The 23,519-nt window shown below is 43.1% G+C and overlaps 5 protein-coding genes across 5 annotated transcripts; 1 reads left to right on the top strand and 4 right to left on the bottom strand.

Moving 5' to 3' along the window:
• Window positions 1–7,055: 7,055 nt before the first annotated feature.
• Window positions 7,056–8,577, bottom strand: C922_05090 (hypothetical protein; the record flags this gene model as incomplete). Its single annotated transcript, XM_008820663.1, has 2 exons — window positions 7,056–7,322; window positions 7,744–8,577. 2 exons carry the CDS (start codon window positions 8,575–8,577, stop codon window positions 7,056–7,058), a joined length of 1,101 nt encoding a protein of 366 aa, XP_008818885.1.
• A 62-nt stretch (window positions 8,578–8,639) lies between these two features.
• C922_05089 (hypothetical protein) lies at window positions 8,640–8,921 on the bottom strand (the record flags this gene model as incomplete). The annotated part of the gene is made up of 1 exon (XM_008820662.1): window positions 8,640–8,921. The coding sequence occupies one exon, from the start codon at window positions 8,919–8,921 to the stop codon at window positions 8,640–8,642; it is 282 nt and encodes a 93-aa protein (XP_008818884.1).
• Window positions 8,922–10,308: 1,387 nt separating this feature from the next.
• Window positions 10,309–11,265, bottom strand: C922_05088 (hypothetical protein; the record flags this gene model as incomplete). The annotated part of the gene is made up of 2 exons (XM_008820661.1): window positions 10,309–10,725; window positions 10,816–11,265. 2 exons carry the CDS (start codon window positions 11,263–11,265, stop codon window positions 10,309–10,311), a joined length of 867 nt encoding a protein of 288 aa, XP_008818883.1.
• Window positions 11,266–11,932: 667 nt separating this feature from the next.
• Window positions 11,933–12,566, bottom strand: C922_05087 (hypothetical protein; the record flags this gene model as incomplete). The annotated part of the gene is made up of 2 exons (XM_008820660.1): window positions 11,933–12,034; window positions 12,318–12,566. The coding sequence occupies 2 exons, from the start codon at window positions 12,564–12,566 to the stop codon at window positions 11,933–11,935; spliced, it is 351 nt and encodes a 116-aa protein (XP_008818882.1).
• Window positions 12,567–16,446: 3,880 nt separating this feature from the next.
• C922_05086 (hypothetical protein) lies at window positions 16,447–16,886 on the top strand (the record flags this gene model as incomplete). Its single annotated transcript, XM_008820659.1, has 2 exons — window positions 16,447–16,625; window positions 16,775–16,886. 2 exons carry the CDS (start codon window positions 16,447–16,449, stop codon window positions 16,884–16,886), a joined length of 291 nt encoding a protein of 96 aa, XP_008818881.1.
• Window positions 16,887–23,519: the final 6,633 nt, after the last annotated feature.

Here is a 23,519-nt window from a genome sequence, read left to right as displayed (position 1 = left end):
AAGATACCAGGAAAAGGAAGCATCTTCATAAAGAAGATAAAAAGCAAGACGGCCTCTGAACCAGGCCGCAGAAGAGGAGCATATTCATAGGGAAAATCACACACGAAAGCACGCCTTAACAGTAGCACAAAGAGCAAGAATCATCCTAGAGAAAATAACACACACAAACACATCTTCACGATGCCACAGGAAGAAAGAAATAATAAAGTAAATCCGAGGGTGGAGAACAGAACCTGGAGACGCAAAGTGGGCAATGATGCTTGTGAGGGGATGCTTAAAGTCCGAACTGTAAATCCCGAGGGAGCAGCATTAAATGGTTAATCGTAAGAAATAGACTTTAGCGGCTGATGACAGAACCAGGGACAGGAAGGATAGGCCCTTAACCATAAGTCTTGCACAAGAAATCATACAACACAAACACTCAAAGTTGAAAACCAATTAATAGAGCAAATATCAGAAACATAAGAAGTGAAGAAGGAGCAATAAAAGATGGCGCCCCAAAGTAGTAACTGTAAAAACCGCACATGATGCCTAACGCAAACCCCTCCGGGGAGATATCATGAAGAATAATAGGACCAAATAAACCAAACCATCTTGCAGCATCAACCATAGAACATACACCTGAGCAGTGCACACTACACAACTAGTATAGACCGTAAAGCTAGGGCCTGCAAGAACCATCCTACACTTCATCAAGCAGCGATAAACACTAAAGGTATCCACTAAGTCCTAAACAGTGAAGTTGAATCCGCAACCAGGGAATCCGAACCGTACACCGTCAAGATATGGCAAAAGATCCTAAGCCTAAGGAGATAGGAAATAAAAACGGCCAACAGAGATAGGGGAAAATATGTAAGGAATTAACCCTAGAAATAAAGACTAGAGGGTGCCAGTACACGCTCAGCCACAGGCCTCACTGATAAGCCGTGGAGGCTGAGCAATGGAATATACAGCCTAGGGCCCAAAACCTACAACCCAAACACTACACCGTAAATCCTAAACACCTAAAGATGATCACAGTACAAAGGGCGTATAATCAGTGAATCTTACCCGCCTAAAATAAATTATCGAACAGTACTAATAGACCCTAAGGGGTAAAGAAACCCCCCCGGCCATAGACAAGGACCTGGAGGCGTAAACATAGAGGATAAATCCTGACAAATACAGTCAAGAGTCGAACTGGGGGGATAAGAATTAAAGCATTAATGCTAAGTATTAAAGAATACAGAGTGAACAATAAAAGTTGAGACAATCCCACACCTCCATAAGCCGATAGCACAATGCCTGAGTAAGACACAAATGAGATAGGTGCCTACACGCTGCTACCTAACTGCGTAAAATTGAAGCGTAAAAACCAAGGAGTACAGGTAAAATATATAGAGAGAAATATACTCTTTAACAGAACTCCATAAAATTGCAGCCCTCAGAATTACAGGAACCTAAGCAAAAGAGAAATGTAACAGAGGGAGAACAGGCCTAAGCACTAATGGGAGCAACATACAGCCTCAAACAGAAGACCAACAGCGCAGCTTAAGCAGTACGAGATAGAAACCATATAATAAGAGAAAGGGGCAACGACTGACAACCTACTTTTGCGATAAACATTTCCAATCTCTACCCCTAAGCATTGGCTGTGCCCCGGAGTGCATGTAGAATGAAACTTACTTCATCGTCACTGAGCCATAAGCCATACCTGAGGCCCCATAGAGGTTAACGCCCCGGAATTGACACAGGAAGAAAAACGGTAAGACTCCAAGGCATAAATCAAAAATCGAAAACTCAATCATTCTGGGCTATGAGATACAGACTAAGGAATGACACCTAAGAAATTAATAATATCTGCAGGGACAATAAAAAGAAACCATAGGAACCGAGGCATGAGCAGTCAAGTCCTAAAGAATAAACTCTGAACTTAACGCAATAGTCTTCCACGATGAAAATGAGGGCTAAATGTGCACCTTAGGCGTCGAGCCTGGACGTGAATCCCTAAGAAATTGAGTCGTAATCGAGAAAGAAAGCCTCGAAATTATAAGCCTTAAACCGAACAACATAGAAAACAACACAGGAAGAATTATAAGTTGAGCCTAACAGGTAAAGGAGAAGAAACGCCTCCACAAAAGCAAGAAGGAAAGAATACAGGATAATCCAAGAGCAACCAACAATAGAGGCAGAGTCGGGGGCATAAAACTAGGAATAGCCCCTAAAACCTAAAACTCAACTCAAAGGCTAAAAACATAAGCCATACAAACTACGGGAACCCCTCCACCCCCAGAACCCTGAGTCCCCCACCCTATAAAGTCCAGGTGCCCCCTTGAAACCCCGAAGACCAAACCCTGAACCCTGGACGTCCATGGTTGGATACCAAATCTAAATAAACAGGGCTAAATCCTCGACCTTAGGTCATACAATATGAAATCTAAGCCTAAAACATACGGCCACGAAATTAACCACAGCAGACGGGACAACAAGGAAATCATCAATCCTAGAAACCAAACCGCGGAATCAACAAGGAAAATGTCGTCCGTGAAAACCAAGTTACAGCGGGATGCCGGATAAAGTGCAAAACATACCTCTCCGAATGTAACTCCAGGGAATTTAGAATAGAGGGGAAGTACTAAGCACAAAATAAGCAAGCGTAACATGCAAGTACGCATCTGGTATAAGCCATAGGCTCTAGACATTGACACAACACTTACGTCCAAGTACGGACACCTGAAAACTAGAACCTATAGTAGTAACCCATGAGGAATAAGCCATGACACCTGTAGGCTAAACCTTGAAGAGTAAAAACTAAATATTAAAACAAAAACAATACCCCATGAGAACTAGACCATAAATCCAGGAGCTATGACCTCTGGAAATTCCAAAATCGAAGCAAAACCATGCTCGCGGCACAACCGGCACTCAACGTACAACTTAGAACATAAATCCTAATCCATAACAACAGAACCCTGATACAAATACCCAGAAACTATCACAGTAGTCTAAATCAGACACATAGCACCTGAAACCGCAGGGTCTAAATCAGAACCGACGAATATATCACCTAACTCTTAAACACTAAATCAGAAGCGGAAAGCGCCATCACTGAAGCCCAAGGATAACAACCTGGGAAACTCCGGAAGCACAGTAGGGAACTCTCTCGAGTAGAGCTAACAGCTGACCTTCGGAACCCTAAAAGATAAGAAAAAAGGCAAGATGCCGAAGCCACAGGCATGAGCCGCCAGGCGCGGATGTAGAAACAAAATCCGAAGCCACAAACGCACTGAAACCTCGGCCGTGCACGTAACGGCAGAGATATAGAGCATAAGAAAGGAAGTGTCAGAACTAAACCCTAAGCCCTAAACAATAAACCTTGAAACTAAGGCCTAAAAGTAACCCCTAGGATCTAGACCCTAAACCGGGGAATCCAAGGCAGAACCATAAACCCTGCACCCTGGCACATGAAGGGAGACACCATAGCCAAGAAGAGTAAACCTTCAAGCGTGGACCTTAAACACCGACCCCCTATAAATAAAACCTAAAAACTAAACCCTAAATCGTAGACCCTGAACAGTACACCCTGAAAAATAAACATAAATCCAAGATGTTAAACCTAAACCCTACCAATTGAACCCTAAGGATTAAAGGCCCAACCCTGAGATCTAAATTGATCCGTAAAGCTGGCCCCAAAGCCTAAACATTCAACCGTCCAGAGTTAATCCCGAGTCGGAACCCCTAGATGGTAACAACTCCCCCTCAGAACATAAAACCTAAGCCTTAAGATTACAACTAAAAACTGAACGCAAGAAGATAATACCTAAACCATAACCACTAATCCATGAGAACTAAATAGTACAAAATAAAATTTAAGCCATGAACGATCAACCCTAAACCCTAAAACTACCCCCTGGAACCCTAAACCCTAACGTCGAGGGCCCGAAAACTAAGCGTTTAATCCTAAACCCTAAACACTACCCGCAAAAGAATAAACCCTACTGGTGACCCCCAAGCTCGTAGACAATGAGAACTAACAACTAACCCGTAAACTCTGAAAACCGAAGGCCAACAAACTAGCCTCCAGAAACAAAATCCGGGAAACTCAGACCTCAATCCTGAACCGTGAACACTGGGGCCAAAACTCAAACCCCGGAAGAATAGAAATAAATCCGAAATCTAAACCCAGAGACCTCAAACCTAAACCGTGAACCCTTCACACTAATACCTAGGACCTATAACAGAACACAATAGAGATTGAAATCCGAGTTCAACAACTACTTCTCAGACGCTTAAGCCGGACCCCCAGCAGGTGAAACATAAAAACTAAACTTTAAAAGCTAGAACGTAAGACTAATCCCTAACCGCTGAACCCTAAACAAATAAGCATAAACCAAAAACCCCAAACCCTGAATCCTAAACCCTAAGCATGAACCCTAACCCTTACGCCTGAATGCTAAACCCTAAACATAGACCCTGAGGCCGGGCAACTACAACTAACCCCTGAGAGATGAACCTTGAAACATGGACCCATTACTACCCTAAGCATTACATAGTATACCCTAAATCTCCACCATAGAAACTAGGAGGTGGAAGCCTATACAGTAAATCATAAGCACTAAACCCTGATCTTAAACACTGGAACAAATTCCCTAAACGAAACTCCTTGAATCCAAAAGACCAATTCCGAACCCCTGAAAAATAAACGCACACCCTGAAACCTGGAACCTGAAAGCATAAACACTAACGAATAAGAAAGATCCCATTGAAGCCTAAAAAACAGGCCCGAAACCGTGAATCCCGAACATAAGGAGGCTACAAGCTAAGGCCCTTAATGCTAAAGCCTCCCCCTGAAAACAAGAAAAATCAACCAAACACATAACAACTAAAGATAGACTGTAAACCTGGAGACTGACAAAGGATATTTTGAACCTATGATCATAAGACCTGGCACCTTAAACGTCAACCTGAACCCTAACCCCGGGACCATAAATCGAAACCCATGGACAAAGCCCCTGAACCTAAAGCCATAAACCCAGAACATCTGGACCGAAACCGCTCAAGCATAGACCCTACCCCCTGAAACAAGAGCACTGAAACCTGGACCCTAAACCCTAAAATACTAAACCCTAAAGCTAGCCATAATCAGAAATCCCTCTCCCCCCCCCCTGGCCCCTGTCACACAAACCCTAGTCTCTGAACCTAAACTTAAACAATGGAACCTAAAGCCAACACCCTGAACCCCAAACCTAATCCTGACCCCTGAGGACTAAACCCTAAACCCTGAACAAGGAAACCTTAGAATCTAAAACATGAAACCTGACGGCTACCAACTAGAGCCTGAGCCCTAAACCCTAAACCCTAAACCCTGACCACTGCACCCCAATCCCTGACTCCAAAAACTACGCCCTAAATCCCCACCTCCTGAACCCTAAAACAAAGACCAAAAACCATAACCCCTACAACCTGAATCCTGACCCCTAATCACTACACTTAAAGGTAAAAACGGCCCTGAAACACATAAGCCGACGAGACTGCTCTCTAAACCGTAAAATATAAAGCCTAAGCCCTACTCGCAACACACTAAAGCCGAAACCATAAATCGTGCGATATACCCCGTAAACCCTGCACAAACAGCCCAGAAAGCTGAAGCCTTCAACCAAAACCCTACACCATAACCAATAAACCCTAGGCCCTCAACAATAAGCCATGGGACCAAAGACAGAGACTAATGCCAAATCCATACACCCTAGAAACGTAGGCGTAAGGTGCAAAACCCGAGGCACTAAGGCTCTAGAACAACTCCCTAGAACCGACCCGTGACCCCTAAACCCTAAGGCTAAAAACTAGAGGCTAAAAACCCGAAACCAACACCCCCAACACTAAGCCATAAACCCTGAACCCCCCGAACAGCCGCATTTCCCCCTGACCCCTAGAGCCTACCCCCCTGAAGCCCAACTACTAATACCTAGAATCACAGAAGACTAAGGATAACCAGGAAGCCTGAGCCATGAAACCTGAGCCTAAACTGGAAAAGTAACTCCTAAGGAACAAACAACGGACCCTAGGAGGAGGAGCCAACAACTCAGAAGGGACCTAAACAGCTAATCCAGATCTCCCCAAAGAGACCGCATCACTCGGGACCCTCAATTGCCACGTAAATGGCATGTTGAATCATTCCCAGAGTGCCATTACAGAAGTGTTGGGGTTTAACGTCCAATTGCTCATTGGAAAATCCCAACTCTGGACTCTAGCCTCTACCCTCTAATTCATAAACTGTAGATCCCCAACTCTAGAATTAAAGCTCCATGGTCAATGGTCCCATCCCCTTTGTCCTCTCCCTCCCCCGAAATTAAATTCTAAACAAGAGCTCATGAAATGCCCGGTCCTTAGGACCAAATTGGGTCCCCACCCCCCTATTATCAGAGGTTTACGGTGGTCGGGGAGGTTCTGGATCCCTTCAGGTTCCGTGTTGATACCAGACTTCTTGGGGCCCACTCAAGGTCCCTGTGTCCTCCACTTTTAAGTCGCAAACACTGTGTCTGTTGTTTGTAATCCCTCAAAAATCTTCCCCTCTTGTCTCCTGGAACTAAACTGCTGATGACAGCAGGTGGTCCCCTCTCCTCTCTGTCCCCGTATTTCGCCGCTTACGAAGATGGACCAAAGTCAGGGTTTCGCCCAGAGTCCTGTAAGCTCCCAAATGAATTCCGTGCAAGTGTGTTTTTTCTGGTTTCTGGTAGTCCCCCGTACCTTCCTCTTAGACTCTCCTTGATCGTCTCCCATACTCAACCGTCGAAGTGGTTGGTCCACTTCTGCTTCTTCTTTCTTTTTCTCAACCTCCGCACCCGCTAGTCGGGAGAAAAATAAAGTCTGCCACTGATGCATTTTTTCTTACCTGGAGCTCCTTGTTTCGTTTTCCTCCCTCCCCTTTAGCGAGGAAGAAGCGATTGTGTCAAATAATCCGCTTCCTCGCCTCTAATGTTCCTTCGGCTGCTCCAAATTCCGCTGAGTCAGTGGCTCGCCTTACCCTATTGAAGAGAAGTCCCACGTGTAACCTGCCTGGGAGGGGGCAAATCCTGTTAGCTGAAAAGGCGGTTCCCATACGCCAAGGTTTTGGTTTCCTGCGATCTTACTCTAGTGGGTCTACGGAATATCCTCCTCCACATGTACCAAGCTAATGGGATAAATCCTCCAGAAATCCCCGCTCCTACTACCACCTTCACGATGTCCAAAACCCCCCACTGCTGAGGCTGATCCCTCTCCTGGTCGTCCACCTGCTCCTTTATTACTTTGTCCAAATTCTCTTGTATCTTGTCCGTTGTCTCCCCCGTCTCAAGAACTAATCCCTAAAGAAGTTTTGAATTATCGTTTATTTGTTCTCTATTCTCATTGCATGGCCCAACGCACCCGAGACTCCTGCTGCGTCGGAAGGCTCAGAGCGTCTGGATGGCGAACCATAAGTCCCCCCCCCACCCCGCGCCCGTCCCGGGGGGGGGTTGCAATCGGCGCTTCGTCACGTAGAGTTCTGAGGAGGGTTGAACGCCTAATTCAACGCTGCTCTCGCTCATGGATGATCTTTTAATCCGCCTCTCCTGCTCAGCTACTAGATCAACGCCTGTTGCGGCGTCTGCAACCGATTTGCTCTCTCCTGCTATAGCATCGGCACAACCTTCCAAAGCGCTCCCCCTTGAGGTGCTGTGGCTGGACTTTGGCGTCGCTCACGCATAATTGGCTCCTGCGTGGGCTCGGCTCGGCAAGACTCTTTACCTGTGTCGCAATGTTTGGATTCCAAGTGCCAGGCGGATGAGCGTGACATTCCCTGTCCTGCCTATATCTCACACAGCTTGTCGTATATTTGCCTTCGTGTTCTGGGTCTTTAGAACATTGTAAGCCTTCGACCATTAGTGGAACGCCCCGAAGGAGAATGGCCCACCACTTGTCTGCTTGTTTCTCGGTCATTTGTAGAGACGATCCTCCTAACGTTAATCTCCCTCCTGTTGGAAAAAGTAACTCCATTACCCTTTCGGCTGCTTCCTTACCTCCCCATTGCCTATACCAGTCATATAGACACTGGCACGGATCCTTTCCCGATGTGTTCTCTATCCAAGCTTCTTCGTTTTTGTGTATATTCACTAAGCCTGTCAGAAATATTGCTATTATATCCCGACAGACTATAAATGTTCTCGTCTCTGCCTTCCCCAGTGATAGTGGCGTCTTCAGATCATAAAATTGCCAGTTTTCCTTGTTGCTGTTGTAGGGACACCTAATAAGGTCCCTAGATGCGTTCGTGGCGGCGATGGTGCCGGCATTGCAGCCTCCCTCCCGATACACTACTTTGGACCCTTGTTCCTGAATGAATCCCCCAAACCATCTCTCCAGCCCTTTGCATAACATGAGGCTCACCTGCTCTGTCACGGGACACTCAGTCCCTGCTGTTGTTAAGATCTGCTTCCATCTGGTCCCTTGATCCTTTAGGACGTCCCTCGGCTTAGCTCCCGCTCCTCTGTTCAGCCGTAGTCGGATTCCTCCTCCCCCGCTCCCCTCCTCGGCATCAGTGGCTAACTCAATTAGAGTGCTCAGATAGTTCTTTAAACTTGTCATCTTATCTACCGCTTCGATCCTTTTCCTTTTGCTTATCCTCTTAAGCTCCCTCTGCCTTCAATCTACTCCCTCTTGACCCCCTGGCCGGCGTCTCTGAACGGGTGTCGTCGCAGGTCTGGCCTTGGCTTCTTTTTTGTCACGTCGAAATTTTTGCTTCCCCCTCCTCCTCTGACCCTTTGATCTATGGACGCCTCCTGTCCGCTTATGGTTCCTTGGGTCCTGTTATTCGCCTCCGATTCCGCTTCGCAAGTGTCCTTCTTCCCTTGCCCCTCTTCTGTCTCCCCTCTATGCTCTCTCGCTCTTCTTGCCACCCGCTGGTGATCCTGAGCTGTCCTCTTCCTCATCCCGCTCGTGCTCCTTCCCTGCCCTAGCGATTAAGAATTAGCCCCTTGTTACCGCCCTCGTCTCCTTTGCTGCCGCCTGGATATCCGTTGGCCTTCCCCGTTTTGTTGTTCTTAAGCTTCTGGTCATGCTCCCTCGCACGCCTACTCTGCGGTGCACTTGGTCTTGATGCTGGCCCACGCCTATAGGCTGTTCCCTCCTCCCCATCCTATGGGAGCCGCTCTTTGCTTCGAATTCGGCCTCTCCTGTTCTAAACGACTTCCAGTTTCCCGAACTCCTATTCCTGACTCTACTTCTCTTCTCCTGCTTCAGGACTTGCCCCTCCCCCCCATCCTAGTCTTGTTATGAGTCGCCCACTCTGCTGCTCCTTTCGGCTTCGGGCTCCGAGGTTCGGTGTTTAGCTCCTTCCTGCTGCCCCCCTTCCGAACCTGGTTCTCCCTTGACCGTTATCCTCTTCGTCGGAGCCTAAGTTGCCCATCCTGTGATCCTGCCCCTCTTGGAATATATCCTCCCCTGGTCCTCCGGCTCAAACTTCCTCGAGAGTCCTCCTTTCCTTCGACGGTCTGGACCCTTAGTCACCAGAGTTTCTGTTCCTTCGGCCCCGCCCCCCACTCGCGCGCCAATTAGTCCCTCTCCCTGATTGTCTCCAGACGGGTGCTGCGGTTTCGTGCCTCCTGAGGTGCTTTGGTACGGTTGCGTCCTCCCTCGCCCAGAAGGCCCCGAGAAATTTCGGTATCTGTTTTTCTTATTTCCCTCTATACTCCCTTCCCCAATCTACGCCCTCTCGTACTTTTTGATTCCCTCCGCTGATGATACTAGTTTCTCCGGAGCCCTCCTCCGGATGTGCCCCTGCTTAAGGCTCTATGATCTCCTTGGCTCCTGGCCCTCCTCCCCTCGTTCCTTTGGGAGGGCTCAGTCTGGCTTTGCCTTTTCCTTTGCCTTGGTTCCTTTTGCCCTCGTTGGTCCCTGATCCCCCGTGCCCTGCTTGTCGTTGCCTGTGGTCTCTCCCCTTCTGGTCCTTGCCTCTGACCTGACTCTCGCTCCGAACGTTCCTGCTACCTTTCCCCTTTGCCCCTGGGGATCCGCGTTATGCCTATTGCTCCCCGTTGCCGTATCTTTGTCCTACGGGTTCCTGTTCGGACTCGCTCTCTTCTCCGCCTTTCCTCTCTTCTGGGCGTAGGCCCTTTTCTGGGGGAATCATTCAGACCCTTCTGGTCCCCTGGGACGACCCGTTGTCCTTGTGAGTTTCAGCCTTACTGCATTTGCCTCCCTTCCAGCCCCCCCGGCTCCTCTCTTGCAATTTTCTCTAGCTTACGTGATCCTTGAGTCTAGGATCTCAATGAAATTCGGTGCGGTTCCGAAGCTTCTGTCGCTGCTTCCTCTTCTATTTTAGGTCACTTCTGACAAGATCTGTATCCGTTCAGTCTGGTGTTTGTCTTTTCTTCCTTCTGTACCTCCCTCAACCCTGGGATTGCCTGCTTGTTCCTTCTTCCTGTCCTTCCCCTGCCTTGTTACCTTTTCCCCGCCCACTCCTTCTGTTTCTGTCTTGCCGCCTGCGAGTTCCTGCTTCCCTCTTCGAGTTCGAAGATCCCCTCCTTGTTCTTTATTGGTTTCTGTCCCTGCATACGTCTCCTCTGTTGCCTGATTGTTTGTCACTAACCCCGCCGAGGTCACTTGGTTGTCTGTTACGCAGTCCTGGTAGTTCTTATCGTAGCAGGACAGCCGGGCTGGTTCTTTAATTTCTGCTCCGTTCCCCCTGACGATGCTAATTTCTCTTCTCGGTGGTCGCCTGTTCGGAATGAGAGCCTGGTGTTTGAACTAAGTGGATTGTGGCGGCCCTCCTTTCAAGGCTTCCTTGTCTTTTTTGTGGGCCCTCTGGACTCTTTGGTCACTCACTATTATGTCGGCGGACTCCCTTCTTGTTTCGCTGCCTCCCCTATGGTTCCCCTTTCGTCTTTTAGTTGATCCTTGGCTATCTGGGTTCCTTTTCTCTTCCTGGTTCTTTACCTGCGGAGCTGCCTTTCTGCGGTTTCCTCTGTCCTTGGGGGCCTTTTTCTTGCTTGGCCTCCTCGGTGCTTGCCTCTTTGGCGAGTCTTGCGGGTATTCCCTGGAGTTTTCCTCTTTCTCCGCCGTTCGAATTGTCAATTGTTCTTTGGGTCTAGATCCTTTCCTTGGTTGGTGTTCTGGCGTGTTTGGTTGTCGATGCGTCAGAGAAATGAACCTCCTCCGTCTTGCTTGGTGAGGGTCAATTCTATTCGAGTATCTTTTCGTGTTTCTGTTGGATAAGTCGGGGCGCATCCTCTCCTTCTTTGGGGGTCCCCTTGGGTTCTTCAGAGACTTTTCCATTTGCTGGTGATCCTTCCCTTTCTATTCTCCTGTCCCCTCGTCTGAGCCGTTGCGGGAGTCCCGTTTTGTCTGTGGATGCTAGTTTGTGGTGATGGGTATTGTATTTCCCTCGGGTAGCTGGAGGAATTTGTCGACTTTATAGCTTGGCCTGGAGTCGGCCTCTGCTGTATTCCTCAGAGAGTTTGGTAGCCCGTCCTTTGCGGGATTCCAGCTGTTTCCTTCCTTGGCTGGGTCCTCTCACTTCCTCCTGGATATTCTCCTGCCTGATCTTCTATCCTTTTCTATGACCTGCCTCGGTTCCTTCTTGGGGTTGTTTTAGGTTCTCCCCTTTCGGTTTCCTTCTTGGGGAGTTTACCTAATTCCTTGCCGCCCTGTTTCCCTCCCTTGTTCTGAGCTTGCTGACCTGTCTCCCTTTCAGGAATTGACTTAGATCCCCTAAGGCCCGAACCCTTCCTCCTGTTATGTCGTGACTATTACTTGTGCCATTCGCCCTTATTTGGTGCTTCCCTCTCTTGGTAGGTTGGGGTTTTGAGGCGTTGGCTCCAATTAGACTGCTGCCTCTACTTGAGATGCCTCTCCTTTATCCTGCCTGCCCGGTTATCGTCTGGGGTGGATAGTCCCGTCTACCCTCCTGGCTCCTGCCTTCTGTTTGCTTTTTTTCCATGACTCAACCTTCGTGGGGTGGTGAGGCTCCTGGCCGTTTCTTCTCGTGGGAATCGGAGGATTGATGGTTCATCTTCTTGGTCTTTCTTTTATTTCTTGGCCTAGCCTTAGGAGAAGATGAGATTTTTTGCGCGTGTTGCTGCGAGTTGTGTGGCTCTTCCCCACCCTGGCTGCTTCCTTTTTGGTTCAGTTGGGGCTGATGCTCCCCTTTCCTTCCTGTTCGCTCTTGCGGCAGGCCTCACTTCACTTGTCCCTTAACTAGTCATCTTCCTGTATTGCCTGTTCCCTCGAAGGCTTAATTTGATGTTGACTTCTTGGGTTGGTTGTTTCTTCTAGCTCCTATTCTTGGGACCTGAGGCCTGTTTTCTTGATGGGCAGTGTCTTCTTACCTTGAGCTTCCTTCCTCGGTTTGTATCTTTAAGATAAGAGTCCCCCCGCGTTTCGACGGGGCTCTGTCCTTTTTCAACTGGTTTATTCTCATGGACGCTGTTAAGGAGAGGTCCAGAACATTGTCCTCCCCGGTGGGTCCTGTAGTCTTGGGGTTTTTGGTTTCTTTGGGTTTGATCGCTACTCGATCTCTTAGGGTTGGCTTGTTTCTCATGATATAGTTCTCTTAAGCTGAGAGAGGTTTTGTCCATGTTTTCTGTTGTTTGCTCAGCCCCTCATCTGGGAGCCTCTTAAGCTTCTAGCTCCGCCTGTTCCAAATTATTGAGTTGCCCCTTCTGGGGGGGAGTTGACTGAATGGTCTCTTTTGCTTTGCCCTTGGGCAGCTTCGGTTTCCTTGTTTCGTGAAAAACCCTGATTCGGATATCTGTAACGTACTATACCCTCTGTTGTTACACTCCCCTTATATGCCTTCTAAGATTGTTTCTGCTTCGGAGAGTGGCTTCATACCTGATAATTGATTTGGGCTGATTTGTCTCTCCCCCCTCTGGCTGGGGTGCCTATTCTGCTTACTCCTACACGATTTGGGACTTTGGAGTGGGGGGGTTTGTTGTTCCTTCCTTCTTCTGTCCTCGAGTGACCGAATATCTCCTCCTACTTGTCTCATATGTTATTTCAATTTAAGAAGGATTGTGGTTACATTACATATAGAGGTACCTATCTTTAGGAGTTCATCTTAAGCAGCTGTTTTAGGTGCTAGTCATAGTTGACGATTGGGAAAATGATCTATAACTTGTCGGGGTGACGGTTTTACAATAGAGATCTTGAAATCTTCCTTTGGGAGGAGTTACGGCTTCTTAAGGAGTTGTTTTATTTTTAAAATTCTACTATATATAAAGAGAAGTCTCATGGTGCTTTGAACTTCATAAATTGTCTTTATCGGCTTGTTGGGGATAATTAGGAAAGGAATAGGAAAACGGAAAAGCAAAGCTATATGAGGAATTCGGTTTAACTAATTGGAATCTTTACATTCCAAATTAGCTTAACACATCAGATACATTGGACAAAATAATCTTTCAGGTCAGACCTTTGAGTATAAGGGGGCTAGGTAGCTATCTGTTAGTCTGTATATTAATGAGCTGTTATACTATAAAAATGGAGACCCTTCTTGTAATCCTAGTGACATTGAAGTTGTCTGTGCTTCCTGAAACTTGATCAGAAATGGGGCTAGAATCGCATGAAAACCAAAGAGGGGGTAAGAGAGCTGCTAAAATCTTAAAGAAAAAATAATTCTCCTTAAAAGAATTAGTTAGTTCTTGGTATTAGATCATAGAGTGGTTTATAGCAGATTACATGGTAGATCAGGGGATGGAACTGTAGAGCTTCTAACCTAAGCCATAAGGTATAATAGAAACAGGAGAAAATCTGGAACATTAACCAATATAGGAGACAAAATCCTGTACCTAAATATGCTGTTGGGTAAGTCCTAAGACTAGTGTGTATGCTGAGACAGGGATGTTGTCAAACAATTTAGCTTCTATCTGATTTTGTATTGGGCTCTTTTAATATGCCTCCTGATACTTTATTCTAAGGTTGTTAGGCCGGGGTCAGCTTTTCTTCTTTGTGCGATTGGACGTTCTTTTCCTATTCCTGCTTAGAAATTCTTATTTTTTATTTTCTCTTTGGGTTCTTCGGTTTTATGAATCTACTCTTTGTGCGAATGTCTCCTTTCAGCTTCATCCTTATTCGGGGTGATACGGTTAAGTGATTTAGATTGTTTTATCCTTCAGATTCACTTCTCTGTTGGAATAGATATTCCTGTCCAAGGGCGTTTCATGTTGGAGGTACCAACTTCATCTGGGAAACTCTTTCTACTTGATCCTTCCCTTGCCTCTTGGCTAAAATGATGGGCGGTTGGGATACTAGTGATATCTGTACTCTCTTGTTAAAGCTATTTTGGTGACATTAATGTTATGGAACCTGAGGATTTCCAAGGGACAACAGTAGGTTTGGTTTAATATTAGTTTTAGGAAATCGCATTTGGTCAAACCATGTTACACCAGATACATCAAAGGACTTGGTAAAACTGTTATGTTCTCATATTACAGCGGAGACCTTAACCCTTTCAAAAATAAGTTATTGCATATGGGAAGATATCAGTGTAGTAGGAACAAGGCTTTTACTTAAATAACGAAGCGTTCAATGTTTTATCTATTGCTTTGGTAAGATTGGGGGATTATACTTCTAATTTATTATATACTACGCCGTGTTTATCTCTACGGTTAATAGAATAATGGTTCTGATATTAGAGCACACTGCGTATATCGGAATTTTTTAAATAATCCCTCTTCTGAGACATGGATTATCACTGCACAATTGTGCTTTCCAAATAAGAATACTACACACACGTGAGATGGCTCAGAGAATTTAGCTTCTGATTATTTATTACTCCTATTCGACTTTGATTTACAGACAACAGTACTCTTCAAATATGAAGATAGTTGGCTCATTAGTACATTCATATAACAGTACTATGAGGAATTGGGCAATCTTTACCAATGAGAATGAATACACATCAGTATGTCTCAGGCAATAGATCTGCTGGAATATCTATACACTCGACGGAGTAGTGGTTTCCAAATCATCAAACTCATGGAATATCAATATTTCACACAGGGAAGTATGGTGCATATTATAGTACCTTGGGTGTAGCAATATTCTTCAAAAAATAGTATTCTATGTAATCCACAGGATTTTCACAAACCTGTACTTCATATAATGGAGCCGTTGACCTTAGATCAAGAAACCTCACATAATGCTATTCGGGGAATCTCTTATTTATGATGATACATCGTTCTATACATAACAGTAGTTCTCCTCAAATAAAATGATTATTGTCAAGAATGTACTTTTAATAGAAATGCACTCCTTGCACATTCGTATGGTTCAAATAATAGTGCTCCTAAGAGAATCGGACTCATCCTTCCACAGCCCTTCGCACGTAATGGTACTTTTAGTATAATGGAACTCGAACTCATCCATATAGGTGAAACATTAGTACTCTGATATAACGGTATTATCGGAACATGTGCCCTCCTCACCTTCGTGAATCCTCATACCTCAATAATCTTCAGGCAATATTTCTCCTGGTATATCCATGTACTTCATAGAATAATGTTTCTCATATAATGAAAGTGTAAACTCTGAATCCTTCGCATAAACTACTACATGGAAATCAATACCCTTCCTATAACAGTCTTATACGTACTTCCCAGCGCTGCACCCCCCTTAGATATACACATGATTATTCTGCAAAGAACAGTACCCCAGGCGGGTTTGTCCTCTTCATGTAACGAAACGATAAGCATGTCAATAGTTGGAAAATAGGGGTACTACGCACAGGTGAGTAGCCTCCCTACAATAACACTCCAAGAAATTTCCTACCGTTGACACGACTCTGCTGTTTAATTAACAGGGTTAACTAGGTAACACGGCTATTTACCTGATAGTACCTGATGGACATCATCACTTCTGAAGTAATAATACACCAGGGATAAAGGTGCCCTTTCACACATGGGTATATTATTCCTGTCTCGTAATGCTACAACATCGGTAGGGTTATGAAATTTACATTTCAAATATTTCAGGATCCTCATAAAGAGTTCCCAGAAGGAAATATGTTCATAACAATTCCAAATAGAGAAATAAAAAAATACGTCAATCATGATATTGGGGAAGAAGAATCCTAATAAACAACAACCACGTACAATACAACATATCAACAGAGATGTAGTAACAAGGGCACTTTCACAAGGAGGCAGCTGAAGAATCCGTTCATAATGATCCTACAGAAAGAGACATTTTCACAATAATCGAGGCAAAAGAATATCTTGAAAATGATACGGCGAAGGAACTTCCTGAAGATACCAGGAAAAGGAAGGATCTCATAAAGAAGATAAAGAGCAAGACAGCCTCTGACCCTTGCCGTAGAAGAGGAGCATCTTCATAGGGAAAATCACACACGAAAGCAAACCTTAACAGTAGCACAAAGAGCAAGAATCATCCTAGAGAAAATAACACACACAAACACATCTTGACGATGCCACAGGAAGAAAGAGCATACTTATAAAACAAATGACACAAAACAATATCTTCAGAATCCCGCGAGGAGACAGCATCATAAACAATTCCGCGGAAGAGGAATATCCTCATAAAGAAAAATGCCTCTCAAAAAGATTCCTTCGCGGTTATATGGTAAAAGGAAAAGCCATCTTTATGAGACACCCAGAAAAAAATATCATCGATATAACGCAGTAAGAGGAATCTTCGTAGAAAATATGCCACGCAAGGAAAAATTTTCAGAATCACGCGCCACAACAGATCTCATCACGTCCCCCGAAAAGGGAAATATCGTGAGGAAAGAAATGAAACACAAACAAAAATCCTCATAGTCACACGCCAGAAGAAACCATCTCTATAAGGATGACGAGCGAAAGAATATATTAAAAATACAACGCGGTAAGATGAATCTTCAGGAAAAAAGGTGCCCCACAAGGGAGGATACCTCAGAATGACGCAACATGAGAGAAGAGAACTTCATAAGAATGGAACAGGAAATAGCATCCCGAAAAAGGGGCCACACACAGAAACATCTTCATATTGACGCGACATGAAGGATGTAGCTATGCAAGAATGTAACACAAAGCAGCATTATAATAGAGACATACGACATATAAGAATCCTTAAAAGAATGCAACAAAGACGAGCAGCACCAGAGTCCCGCGCCAAAACAGTACACATCACAGTCACATGGCACGAGGACGGCGCATTGACAAAGAGGGGAAGCATCATAAAGATGCAGGAAAAGAAAGCATCATCATGGAAAAAAGACACAGAAAGAATCGTGATAAAAATGCAACAGATAAACGAATCTTCATAAGGAAGCCATAGGAAGTGGTATCTTCATAAGGATGCTGCGAGGGATGCCACCATAAAGGAACCCTCCAAGAAGATTTCGTCAAAGAAATGCTGCAAGGAGGTGTATCCTCATGAAGAAATTAAATAGAGAAATATATATAATGAAGCAAACCGAAACAGCGCGCGTGCGACAGATATATAACACATGAGAAGACCCCCCGCAAGAATTGATGCACATGAAAGGACTTTGGCAAGGTTAAGCCACCTGAAGGCACGTGCGGGAAACATTACACCACATGGAAGTGCGTGCGCAAAAAATTAAGCCACATGAAGGGCGTCCGCGAAAATTAGGCCACATGAAACCCTGTTGGCAAAATTAGGCCACATACAAACCACGTTCGCAGAATTCGCCCACATGAATACGCATCTATAAGAAAGAAGCGCAATGAAAAAAAACTCTCATAAAAATGCAGAAAAATGAGAAAACATACACAGGCACAATGCTACATGCACGGGGATACAGGGGAAGATATCGAAACATCAAAAAACACATTCACAAAAAGGATGGGCCATGAGAACCCATTCACAAAAATAAACTATAAGATAAACCATATAAACACGACGGCCCACCATTTCACGCGGTAGCCATTTGATCTTCTTATCTGTATTCCATTGCACTCATAGGAGTCTCCACAAAAAGGGATGAACAAATCTAAGCGCCATAGCAGGCTTTCAGTTGTATCTATCATACAATTAAAGGTCAATATGCAATTAGAACTCATATTATGCCAGTTCAAATTCAACAATCCATTACTCTCTTTATATATGCATAGATGAAGCCCCTTATGAACAATTGTGTAATTTAAAGGGGCACATTTTTATGCCAAGTGAACAATCTTCTAATTTGAATCAGCATATACTGGTAACTACTTTTTCCCTGTGCTTAAAGATGTTTAACCATCCGTACCATTCTTTTTCGTTCTGGTTGTGTTTTTGGGTAGCCCTCTCCTGTATGACGCCAGAGGGGCATCATAATTCACCAGGTTAACACTCCTTATTTCTATGACTCATGAACTATTCCCACATATAGAAGGGAAAAAGTATACTTATATATATATATCCATGGGTATATGTCCCATGGTAAGGTGTAAAGAGATCAAAAAAACATAGGCTGTTATCAATAAATCATAGCAATGTATAGAGGGATGTAAATTACCTGTATCTCTTTGGCCAATATGCTCTTTATGTCTATTGGAATTGATGAATCCCCAGTTCATACCCATAATGTAGATTCCCTTAACACATGCAAATGAGGAATGTCGTATTTTCTTTCTTAGTTTACTACAATTCATGATATGCAGAAAGGAGAATTGGATTGTATTGACACATCTGTTATTCTCAGTTTCTTTCCATGATTCAATACTGCAGTTTTCTCTTAATCTCTATGATATATTTGCTGTAATATATTATAACCACCCCCCCAATTCCTTCACTAGGTTTGCCTGCTCTTGTATTATATATATTTGGGGGTAATCACAATCAATTGGTCGATCATTATTCTCGTCGATTCCTACCGATTACGGTTCTGTTGCGATTAACATACTTTGATTGTGCTGTATCCTGTGTTGCTTTACATACGCAAGAAATACTCGTATTTTTCCGTCCCTTCTTCTGTAAAATTTTGCTTACAGTATCTAATTCCCTGGACCAAATTAATCAAACCGCGTTAGCACATTTCTAGTAGTAGACGGCTCGCGTAACTGGACAAGAGGAACTCTTAAATATAATTATTGAAATATCTTGTCTTGTCCACATTTTATTGTACCGTGAAGAATGCTTAATTCCTATCATTCACCCGGATACTTCTTCGTATTTAGTTAATCTCTTTATTCAAAATGGATCTGTTCCTTATTTAATATTAAACTGATGTAGTGATAAATTTAACAGTTCCATTAACACCATTATCGGCTGCTTACTTGATTTTTGAACTCAATATCCTGAACGATATCTCCTCTAAAAAGATACCAGACTGACATGAATTGGCGTAGTGTTATCCAGATAGATAACTATGAAGTTCTTCAGTTAATTATGAATTGTATACTTAGCAGAAATCTGTCTCACAGTTTGTGTCTAACTTCAGGCATTTTTCTATGCTGAAAGAACCCTGCCTGTGCTCTCGGCTTCTAGTTAGCCGGTATAGTTTCACTCGTCAATCAGTACACACCAATAAAGGACATGTCGAGTATTGCGAACTTTATGGAAAAAAGAAGAAAAAAAAAAAAGGAACCAGGAATAATACGCACACACTTCTGGGAACAATTCTCCCGTAAAGCTCACCATGTGTACGAAATCAACATTATATTCTAATATGTGGGTTATTACAATGTGCAGAACCCATTCCAGTACACCAAGGTGTGGCGCCTGTGCTATTATAACTGCTTACAAGGAGTATATTAGCCTTATTCAACTTATCAAGATAATATTACGACACAAACATATATATAGATGTATACATACGTATATATAGGTATATGTACCATTATAGGGGTCATGGAGAAATTGCTAAAGTGTGCACTCATATAAATATGCTCATCCAGTCTTACTAATTTTTAAGGTGTCTCATAACGATTGCGCTACACAGGAAGGTGATCGCGAAAAAAGTAATGCTCCCCAATAAACATAAAATGTTACCGATAAGAAAATGCTCCTTTTTTGTACAATAAAACACACATGGATGTCCTGAGGAGAAGGCTTCTTCAAAGGACATATGCCACAAAATTTTTCCTTGCATGTGACCCACTTCTACTTCTTCATTTTCTCTTATGCGTTCTTTCCTTTTTCCATGCATAAAATTTGACCATAGATAGGCGGAAAGAGACAGAAACGATGTTTATCATGAATACAAAGAGGAAACATATTTTAAGTATTTAATTTTACAGTAATGGCACACCTTCCATGCAATTGATGTCTTCATGTCTCCTTTTACTTTTTTTCTTTTCTTTCTTTCTCCTGTCTACTTGTATCAATAATGGATTATATGAAGTGCTCATGTTTGCTGTATATTTAAATGTGTTAGTGCTTTTAAATTAGATACACGTATAAACAGTGCAGGCAATATTAGAACTCGACGGTCTCAGATTCTTATAAATAATTAAAAATCCTTTCATCCGTATACGACGCTACCGAAGGCGTGTGTATAAGGCAGAAGCCATTTATTATTCATGTGATCTCTACACAGCATTTATTATCAATACCCATTACTTATGTACAACATGAGGAAACACATGTCATATGGATGCCTCCACGCCTATATGATATGTGTATTTCGGAGACACCCCCCTTTATTGAAATAAATAAATATGCAAACGTTGGCATTGTTTTAATCTCAAAATTGTTTCCATCGATATGGGGCAATCAATTTCATGTATCCCCTCATGAGGCACGGAGTATTGTTCTCGAAGTTTTATGTGAAGACTATAATATTTAATGTCTCAACGGCGGATTCATGTATCCTTCCCCAATTAGGTCAGGTAATTCCGGTGGTAATTTGAACGCGACTGTATTGTCCAACTGTTTAAGATACATTTCTTTTGTTACCCGTGTCTGGTGAATGGATTATGCCATGTTAACAGCAATGTTGACGTCCCTCCTAGAGAATCTGTAATGGTTTGTCCGTTGTTTTCCACTCCTGAGACATGAGATCTCGTTACTGGGAGAATCCTTATAGGAACACATTTACCCGTATTCATCTTTCTCTTTAGACTTGGGTCTCGCGAACTACTTGGGAAACCCATCTGCCTTTAAAGGAGAACGGATAAGGAGATAATAGAACCAAGAAAATGCCTCTCGGTATTTATACCAATCAGCGGGCATACATAAATGGCATGGCAAGGAAAAATTATCACTTCGCTTAAACTAACAGACGGAACGGTCTCCAACCTTAATTTTTTTCACATTATCCCCACCTAATTGGAACCCTCTATGCTGTTTAAAATTGTGGCGGCTACATATTCTATCCACATTCACTATGCTAGAATTGACATCTTCGTAAATATACGTTTCTTGTTATGCTACACCTTACACGTTATACAATACCACAATTGGTGTAATTTGGACCAGCTACCATCCAACTAATTGCATTGCGCATCAGAAGAATATAAACTGTCAGCTCAACATTCCAATATAATACAAGTTACATAAAATTATTTAAACCGTAAAGCAAATAATGTTACCGCGGCCCTTACGAAGTGAGAATTTTATAATGCGACGAATTACTGCCGTTTTCCTCTTCCTAAATATCCACAAATATAGATTCAGTCACGTAATGAACTAGTGAAAAATAATAAGAAATGACTCTTTCACAAGGTCAGGATAGCATATTGGGCGACTCTCACATATTACTCAGTGTTCCGTAGATACTATATTCGCATGCATTCCTGGCCTGTGATCCTTTTTCTGCGATGAACTTCAGCATTAGCTGTACATAGAGTAACCATGACATATAAATCGTAGTAAACGGGATATGGCACACTGTAATGCATCTCCGTCTTTTTTTTTTTCTCGCATGTCTCATTATGTGATGCAGTGTGAAAAATTCTAAAAAGATTGCAATGGATGAAACCTTTTTTCTCTGCAACAGGACGTGTTTGTACACTTCATTGACTCAACGGCTTTCTTTACCATCCTGTTATCATGATGTAAGAAATATAGAAATTACGCCGGCATCTCTTGTTATCTTCAGCTGCATAAGATAAATCCCGAAGAAATTATAGATAAAAATTAATTTATCGCACATATTATTTCTAACAGTGTCCCCCCATGTAATATCATATAAAATAAAAGGGTATATTTGGGGTGATCCACATAATTCAGAACACCATGCCAACAAGGTATTTCTTCTTACTTCATAATATCTCAGCAGTGCATGAAATCGGTCCATAAATAACCGAGCCCTCATAAGCTTCCAACGAGGAGGCACTCTTCCGAAAAGAAATAAATCCCATAATATACGCCTTCTATACAGTTCAATGACACCACATGATATATGTTATACTTAATTTGTTGCAATTCTTTCTTTTTCCTCGCACACGCACGTCTCCCGCTATGCATTATTAACAGGGTATCATTGCACATGTGTTTACTCTTATAGCGCGCAAAAATAGTTTCCAGAAATACCTTAAGCAGTTAACGATCAACAATAGACGGAAACTAATGAATCAGAAAGAACTGAACACGGGAAGCGGAAAATGACGGGAAATTTATAAATATCCTTCTCCCATTAAAAGGCTCCTTATGAAATTTATTAACTTCTACAGGAATTTACATGTAAGGGTCACTCTAAGAAGCGATTGGCATCTTCCTCATTTGCCCTATTTTACTATACTTTCCTCAGTTGGGGTCCAATCACAGTTAACACAACGAATAGGGACTCCGCATTTGATGACATTTACTAAAATCGTTTTATTTTTTCAAATTACACACATCAAGTGTCGCACTCTTCAAAAAACCACATCATATTCTAACTAATTCTCATTACAATGCATTCCGTGAAGCAGAATATACTGTTTAAATTCAAATAATTGGACTAAAGATGTGTTACTATTCCTTTGCAATCACTCTGCATCTATCTTGGAGAGGACATTTTTATAGCAGGACTCAGCAGGAAGAGCAACATATCAACAGGGTACTCTGCCCTGATGTCTGGTTCAATTAAGATAGAACATATGTGAATAGCCTCCTTATATCGTAAGCTACAGGGAACTTCCCAAATCCTGTCGAATCGTTTCCCAATCTGAGCATATATTCCGCTCAAAATTAAAAAGTACAGATTCTTTATCTTGTCCTCCTTAATGCCTAATTCCCACATTAATCCTCACATATGTCCCCAAAACGTTATTCATGCTGCGATACGCATAATACAAAAGATAAAATGAGATTCCAATATGACTATAACAACAGTGGTACTCATGCATACAACTTAAAATTGTATTATTACCTATTAGAATTACTAAGTACAGACGGAGACGTCCATAATGCTGTCCATTAATACTTATGGTATTCCCTCTCTAAATCAAGTGTATATTTATACAGTGTTTATGTCTTGTATCATAATAGAACATTATGAATATCCTCTTTAATATGATCTCCTTCTTAGAGTAAAATCTATCTTTAAGTCACTACGAGAATTTCGCACTTCACTTTATACATATGCCAAGGACATTTACTCCACATTTGATAATCCTTTTTCACATTAAGGATTCTTAGCGCCTCGGTACAGTATGCATATTGAC

Source organism: Plasmodium inui (genome assembly GCF_000524495.1).
Source record: "Plasmodium inui San Antonio 1 unplaced genomic scaffold supercont1.37, whole genome shotgun sequence".
NCBI classification, from domain to species: Eukaryota; Apicomplexa; class Aconoidasida; order Haemosporida; family Plasmodiidae; genus Plasmodium; species Plasmodium inui.
The sequence above is the reverse complement of the archived record's forward strand: the minus strand, read 5'-3'. Positions and strand labels throughout refer to the sequence as shown.